This window comes from Schistocerca americana, chromosome 1, assembly GCF_021461395.2.
Source record: "Schistocerca americana isolate TAMUIC-IGC-003095 chromosome 1, iqSchAmer2.1, whole genome shotgun sequence".
Lineage (NCBI taxonomy): Eukaryota > Metazoa > Arthropoda > Insecta > Orthoptera > Acrididae > Schistocerca > Schistocerca americana.
This window is the reverse complement of record NC_060119.1, coordinates 744,901,334-744,909,897: the sequence shown is the minus strand read 5'-3', so window position 1 is coordinate 744,909,897 and position 8,564 is coordinate 744,901,334. Positions and strand designations below refer to the sequence as shown.

Sequence of the window (8,564 nt, the reverse complement as noted above, 5' to 3'; positions counted from 1 at the left end):
TTTGGAGGACTGTTTTGCTTTACTGTATGTTGTCCTTCTTCAATCACTGTCAACCATAACCAGCCCCATTCCTCCATCCATAGGCAAGGATGCCCCAAAGATCGATGTAATTTCCATTTCTCTATCTTCACACATCTAAATCACTTGCTCACATTCGAGTTCTCCGTTATGCCAACACCAACACCTTCGTCTTCAGTTCCCTTCAATTACTTCTCAACTGTTTCATCCCCAAACATAACCACTGGACTCTAAATTAAATTCCGCGAAATGCGAGCAACAATCATACAGTGTACCACATGTAGTTTCCATCTCTCTAATTTCCACCTCACCGTCCACAACTATCCCATACTTCTTGCAAATACACTAGAAAATATAGGTCTCTCTTTCAGCTCCAATCAATAAACCAGTCTGGTTACCACACACATTAAAAACCCAACAAAAAACTTACAGTAAACAGAAACTACAGAGATCACTAATGCAGGATTCACACATCCTACACAATTTCTTATATCATAACCTTTGCTGAGATAGCCTATCCATATTGCTTAAATTGTACAGTCCAAGTCCTCAAACTCCTTGCACTTGCCCATTACCCACATCTGTCTTTTATTTCCCACACCAGCTAGTCAAATTATTTCTTCTCCTCAAATTCTTTGAACATTTCTAGAATTCTGTATATTATACAAACTCTAAGAATAGAATCCAATTTTTCTTTAACCATTTCCAACCCTGTACTGCTAATTTTCCCTTATGAACGTATTCTCCCCTTGCTCCAACTTACCACATTCCATATCTGTCTCAAGCCAATTTAACAAGCTACCACTACCCGACGTAAATCTCTGTGTTGACGTCTGTCTGTATTACTAACCATAGTTCCACCTCACCTAATAAGCTTTATCGATCAGGGTTTCAGTATGCTACCCCGATTCCTAATACCACGTCTCAACACTCAGTCTGTCCGATCCAGAGTCCTGCTTCTTGTTCACACTTCTCTCAGTTGTTAGCCATTTTATCTCGCTCCCTGTCGGCCAATACGCAATCTTTCTCCGCGATTCACCATCTCGCCCTTCCCTACTTTCATCAATCTTAACTGGAGTTCCCCATCGTTCATAGCATATACTGCCTGCTCGTCGAAGCAGTACTGAATTCTAAATTATAACATTATTCACAAAAAAATCAAGAATGCAATATACAAACATTTGTGAATTATAGTAATATTTTACTGCATTTTAAGCTTGTTTCGACAGTATTTCATAAAAAAATACGCACTTTAATTATCTTTTGTTGTACTTAAAACTCGTCATTTTATTCGATGTAATTGTAAATATCTATTTTATATTTTATGTTCTACCTAAGCCAAAGAGCAACAATATGAAATTATTAATAAATGAAAATAAATCTCTAAGATAGTTTGGATGTATGTTTTTATTATCCGATAAAAGTAAGTGCTATCGCAGATAAATTGTACATGAACCTCGACAGTAGGAGGGAAAGGAGATTCGTGTTTGACGTTCTGTCTACGCTGAGGTCTTTAGTAACAGAACAAGAAACAAGGAGAGCAACATACCACATCTGTTAAATGTCATTACTTTTCGTCCAGCAACAGTAATAAAGGGTTTAGAAGTGCATGATATTTAAGGCATATGAGAAACGTTCAAGTAGAACATAAAACTACAAAGCTATGACCAAGGTAATGTGCTTTGCTGTAAAACAAAATATTGGAATTCTTTAAAATAACTGTAAATTGTTTTGTAAGTGTACGACTCCGCGTCAAACACTGAATTCATTGCTCTCATGGCATTTACTATTAGTCAAATTAGACTTGTGTATAAAGAAGAGGAGAAACACGTTTGAAGTTCTGGATGAAACTGTCAGCTTCTACTTCTTAGGACGTAATTTTTGGTGTAATTTTTTTTATAGGCAGGGGTTTAAAAACCCACATAAAGCTTTTATAGTATGTAAGATTGATAACGAGGAGTGCGCTATTGAATAGCTAACAAGGTCACTTTTCGGTCACATTTATGAAGTATTTTATACAGTAGATTCCTTGGCAGTGATCTCCGCACCAATCCGTAGGATAACAGCAGAAGCTCCAGCACGTGAGTTCGAAGACTGTTTCCTGCATCTTGGTATACCGCAAGCAGAAGTCCCATTTCTTGCGCTGCTCATTGGTCCGGCAGCCGATTTACTCGTACTACTCGAGGTAGAACAACCGTTTGTGGATTCCGAGTACTCTGTAAAAGAAAACACAAGCAATTTCCACAGATTCCCAGGTAGTAACAGGTTTCTACATTTCTACTTAAACCAGTAGCCATGTCAGTAAATAAACAAGCTATTACCATGACAGAATAAACACAAAAGTTTCATGCCACTGCACATTGTAATTGGGCAGGATAGTCATTTGGCGCACCTGAGCTGTATCCTGGTTCCAGTATGTACTCTGTAAACTAAATGACGTATGATACATTTTATTGTACTAAATGTTATTCCGTTCCATTCTCGGATGAAGCGAAGCAAGTATGGCTACTGCCATGTCTCTGTCCCACAAATTATGAGTCTAATTTTATCATCATGTCCTATTCGAGGCTAAAGAGTGTTAGCAGGCTGAAAAATTTGAGTAATTAGATACTGAAAAAGATTTTAGATTTTTCGAAGTAAATCTTTGAGAGGTTTTGAGCAAGTTATCTGCCAGCTGAACTAGCACAGAAAGTCTGTTGAGCAAAACAAGTGAGTAATTACAAAACAAGTAATGCCCTTGTTGGTATACTCTTGATGCATCTTCTGAATCCAACCTGATATGGTTCGAACTTGAACAGTACCCTACCATAGGCAGTAAAAATACTTTTAGCTGTATATTTTGTGACCGAAATCCAACTTCCCACCATGTGATCAATAAATAATGGCCGGCCGGAGTGGCCGTGCGGTACTAGGCGCTACAGTCTGTAGCTGAGCGACCGCTACGGTCGCAGGTTCGAATCCTGCCTCGGGCTTGGACGTGTGTGATGTCCTTAGGTTAGTTAGGTATAATTAGTTCTACGTTCTACGCGACTGATGACCTCAGAAGTTAAGTCGCATAGTGCTCAGAGCCAATAAATCAATGACTTCAGTTTTCTTTAACAAAACTTAGATTTGGGGTAATATAGTAGCCTATCTTTGTAAAAGTCACATATTTTGTAGAGATCAGACCCGATATGGTTCTTGGTTAATGCTTCCTCATAGAGCCCAACAACAGCTCAAAGTCAGAGTTCACTAAACCACTGTCACACTTTCGTGGGACACAGGTGAAGTTACTTTCGTTTCACTAGACAGCGGTTCTACGTAACAGAAAGTTTCTAAATCTAGTAAGAACCTGCCTAGATTCGCCATAAGAACATACACCTACTGACAAGAAAGGCGACGCACCCAGAAGTGTTCGAGGAAACGAAATGAAACTTCACAGGTTGATAGTGTAAATGGCTGGATGCATGCTCTGATTACGTTGGGAAGGGAGTCACAAAGCCATTGTATCCCGTCCCCAGCCAATCTGATCCAAAACTTATGCAACTGGTCATTGATATCTTGATACAGATACTGGAACGGAGCTGTTGTCGAACACCTGTCGCAGGTTCGAATCCTGCCTCGGGCATGGATATGTGTGATGTCCTTAGGTTAGTTGGGTTTAAATAGTTCTAAGTTCTAGGGGACTGATGACCTCAGATGTTAAGTCCCATAGTGCTCACATCCATTTGAACCATTTTTTGTCCTACAGCTCTTCTTAAAAACAGTAATGACCCGCGCTTTCTTCCAGTCACTAGGCATTCTTCATTGCTCAAGCGATCTACGATAAATTACTTCTAGAATGGGAGCAAGCTTTTTCGCAGAATCTTTATAGAATCTTAGAGGTATCTCATCTGGTCTTGATGCATTTACACTACTAAACGATTGGGGTTGATTTTCTATTCCGCCATCGGTTATCTTAATATTTGCCATGTCGAAATTCGTACGACGATTGAAAGGAGGGAGAGTGTTACGATCTTCCACCGTAAAACAATTTCGCGAGACCGAATTCAGTATTTCGGCCTTCTCTCTGTTATCTTCTGTTTCGGTGCCAGTATGGTCATTGAGTGAATGAATAGATGATTTTTACTCATTTACTGATTTTAAATACGACGAAAACCTGTGACTTCGTAGGCTTTGCCGGCGCAATAAGTCTCGAAAACTTCTTCGGGTTTGCTGCCGGATCCTAAAACCAACTCGATTCGATATTTGGGCGATCAAACAGTTGGATCGTCAAAATATCGAATCGAGTTCATTTTCCGATCCGGCAGCAAGAGACTTTCAACTACCAAAACCTCTTAGAACTTTTACTCGGATCGGTTGACAAAGTTTTGCTTTCAGAGTCATTGAACGCTTCTCTCATTGCTGTGCTTACACGCATTGGCGCTTCGTTCAGCTTGAGCTAGGTTTTTAATTCTCTTGAATCTGAAACGAAGTTCTCTTTGATTACATAGCATATTTCTGACACGACCATGATGGGTCTTTCCCATCAGTTAAGACCTTACCCAGAATACACTTTTTTAGCATATTGCACGTTGCTTTTGATTTTTTTCCTTTTGTTGTCCACATCTTCGTATTCATCATCGAATATTTGATGCTGTCTTCTCAGATACTCTGAAATTTGTATCCTGTCACTCCTGCTAAGCAAAACTATCTTCCTGCCTTTCTTAACATTCTTTGTAAGACTCGTTTTGAAAGATGCTACCACAGCTATATGATCACTGATACGTTCCACTACGTTACCTAATTCTATTAAGTTAAGGTCTGTTTGTTACCAGGAGGTCTAAGACGTTACCCTCACAAGGTGATTCTCTCACTATCTGCTCAAAGTAATTATCGGACAAGACATCCAGAACAATGTCACACGAATCCCTGTCTATGGCATCAGCTTTGATAGCATGGCACTCCCAGTCTATACCTGGCAAGTTGAAGTCACACCCTGTAACAACGGCATAATAAGAAAAATTACTAACGATATTCTGCAAGTTCTGCCTGAAGCGCTCTGCCACTAGAGTTCCTGACCCGGATGATCTATAAAAGCATCTGATTACCATTTTTGACCGATCTTTGATGCTTAACTTCACCCAGATTAATTCACAATCGCAATCCGTGATAACCTCACTAGATTTTATCGAATTCTTTACTGCAATAAACACGCCTCCGCCATTGGTGACTAACCTATCCTTACGATAAGTATTCCAGTCTGAACTTAGGAAATCTAGGCAGTAGCGTGGAACTGGTTACGCATACGCCCCAAGAATTCTTTGCAGGTGGAATTGAGAAGCTTGTCCAGGGCTGGCGTAAGTCTGAGAGAATGCGAGGTGGATTACGTTGAAAAATAAACGAGTGTTGTATTCCAATCTCACGCTAAATGTTTTTTTAAAAAAAATCCGGTTTTTTATTGAATGACCCTTGTACGTTACAATCACATAACACAAGGATCTAGATTAACGACCTTCACAGAGGCCTATGAGATCTTCACACAGAGCTAATAACTGAAATGAACATGTGTTCTGTTGAGACGTCATGATACTATGTCAAGGAAATATTGGCAGTTGGGTCCAAATTCCGCCGATGGATATAAATCGACAAAGCAAACTGTAGTCATTCCGCAATTTTGATTTCAGTTCCCGTGCTTGCAGAAAATAATAATGAATGAAGGACGGGTTCACCTATTTTCAAGTACACAAATTATTGTTTTGTTTAGACGTCAAAACATGTTTCACGACAGCTGTGGCATCCTTTTATTTTACATTGTGTGTGTCCTGTGGCTGTCAACCGAAATCAGCCACACTGTAGTATTTGAGTACACATGAGCTGTGATGGTTTTTTTTGTGCCAAACGCGTTTCTTTTTAGTTGGATTGACGTTTTCTCCTTCTCATTTGTGAATACCGCGTTTTTGTATGTTGCTGCGGCTTGGAAATACGTTTCTGATCAGAAACGTTTCGTTCTGTCAGTTTATCCAGATTCTATCTTAATTCGTAGATTTCTCCGTTCTTTCAGTTAGCGTATTTCATAGCTAATAAATTATGATCGTGATCCGCATCTCCAGTTGGAAAGGTCTGACAGTTTAAAATCTGGTTTCAAAATTTTTTCTTACCGTTATACAGTGTCTAGTCACTTTAATGTGACCAAAAGCCTGAATAATCAGATTTTGCAAAGTGGACCGCTGTGAGGTGTGCAGGAAGAGAGTCAGTGAGGTTGTGGAAGACACCGACAGGAATGTGGAGCCATTCCCACTCCAGTGCCGTGGCCAGTTTTTGCGCTGATGATCCATGACGCGAACAGACTGATTGAGGTGGTCCTACAGATTCTCCACTGGGTTTAAATCCAGGGATGAAACCTTGGTTCAAATGGTTCAAATGGCTCTGAATACTATGGGACTTCACAGGATTCGAACCTGCGACCATGGCGTTCGCGCGGTTCCAGACTGAAGCGCCTAGAGCCGCTCGGCCACAGCGGCTGCCTGAAATCCTAGATTTAAACAGTATTTAAAGTGGAAAAACAACATTTTGGAACTCCTAAAACAACTTAGGCAGCCACATTCGCACTTAGAATCATTGCGAATCTTAGGGGGAGACAAATCAGTAAGTTGACGTATTTTGCATATTTTCATTCAATAATGACATATAGAATAATGTTTTGAGATAACTCATCTTTAAGAAAGAAACGTGCTGTAAGAATAATATGTGGTCCTCACCCACGATCATTTTGTAGAGATCTGTTTAGGTAGTTAGGCATCCTGATTACTGCAGTCCTATATTTGTTCTCTCATGAAGTCAGTTGTAAATAATCTACTGCAGTTCAAAAGGAACAATAATATGTAATTAAAATGCCACAAGAAGTAATTATATTCATTACGCCACATTAAGGCAGTGTTTAGCACAACGCTGTAACCAAAATTTTTGATCACTTGCCCAGTGTTATAAAAGGTCTGACAGACAGCAAAGTAAAGCTTGAGAAGAAACTGAAATGTTTCTCCTTGACAACTACTTCTGTTCCATAGAAGAATTTCTCTTATTGTAACGTGTGAAAGATGCTGGGTAGGACTTAGTAGCTCACATCTGTAAGTCTTCTGTTCTTTAGAAAAAAAGCCCTTGTAAATGATCGGCATGTAGGCATATTTGCAAAATAAGACTGTGATGTGAATATAAAATAACTCCTTCCACAGCTTTACGTTATATCGAGAAAATGATCCATGGAACATGAAACTAACTTATTATTTCCTTATCGTCATCATCTGTGTCGATATAGCGGGCATATAAGCATGTGCTACTATGGTGGATGGGTTCACGGACTGACTAAACTGTTCACGGTAGATTATTCGCATTCATATTTTCATTATTAGACCTACTCCTAGGTAGTCCTGTTATTGGTCATATCTTGCATTGGCCCACTATCAGACCTCCTCCTGTGTTACTCCTGTTTTGTTTTGTATTCATAACTGTGTACGTTCGTGAGCAAATGTTTCGTTCTTCCTGTCGCCATGCGTCAGGACGGGGGTGGAGGAGGTGGAATCGATTAAGTGTCTGGTGACTGGTGGTGATATTTTCGTGATGACAACATCTTCCTCAGTAGTCCCGATCCGGAGATTCGAATTGGGTACAATTTTAGCTCCGGAACATTATACCAGAAAGGATGCCATCAACATTACGCCATACACTAGAGCTGCATATCTCGGGGAAAAATAATGGTTGTAGTTTCCTCTTGCATTCAGCCGTCTGCAGCACCAATGCACATCGGCGTACAAAACTTAAGGACGACATTAATTGTCACGTGATGTGCCAAATAATAAAACTAGATAAAACTAGGAACGTACATAGAAAGCAAAGCTACAGAATAGTACAGAAGGAAACTGAAATAAATACGCAATGAGGCGAACAGAAATGACACTTTCATTCTAAGACAATAGTTATACGAGAGTCACCGCGATTTATGATGGTCCCCAGGACAATACAAAAGAGGTTCTTAATAGTGTGTGTGATCACCACGGTCACAACGCACGCTTTGCAACGTGCTGCCATTCTGGCCACAAGGTTGGTAACGAGTTCTGGTTGTAGGGCGTTTCATTCCTCGATCAGCGCAATCGACGACTACTGGACGGTCGCTAGTGCATGTGGACGTGCCCCAGTACGTCTCCATATGTGCTCAATGGGATGTAAGCCAAGGGACGCACAGGTCAATCCATTCCTCCTCCACCTGCAGAGTTCAGTGTCGTCGTGCAATGTCATCCATAAAAATGAAGCAGCTCGAGGTCGGCTCGGTGATAATCGTGTTACGTAGTGTGAACCAACCGAAACTATACAATGTGAAAATACTCGCTGTTAATAAGCTGATGAACAACGTGACTGAAGCAACCATAATCATAGGAAAGTTCAAAGGCGAAAACATTATCATTCCAAGAATACTACTGATTCTAATCGACTTCCTGTTTCAATTGAAGCGTGTCCATTGTCCGGTTCGCCTTGCATTCACAATGACGATCAATAAATCGCAAGGTCACAGTTGTTGGAAGTTTGTGGAGTAA

At 40.2% G+C, this 8,564-nt stretch overlaps 1 protein-coding gene across 1 annotated transcript in view; it reads right to left on the bottom strand.

Annotated features, from left to right (window-relative positions):
- Nucleotides 1–1,307: 1,307 nt before the first annotated feature.
- Nucleotides 1,308–8,564, bottom strand: part of LOC124545251 — a 170,473-nt gene continuing 163,216 nt past the window's right edge. Inside the window, exon 9 of the mRNA XM_047124127.1 lies at nt 1,308–2,234. Within this exon, the coding sequence (XP_046980083.1) occupies nt 2,195–2,234 (40 nt within the window). The 3' untranslated portion in view covers nt 1,308–2,194. The remainder of the gene's footprint in view (nt 2,235–8,564) is intronic.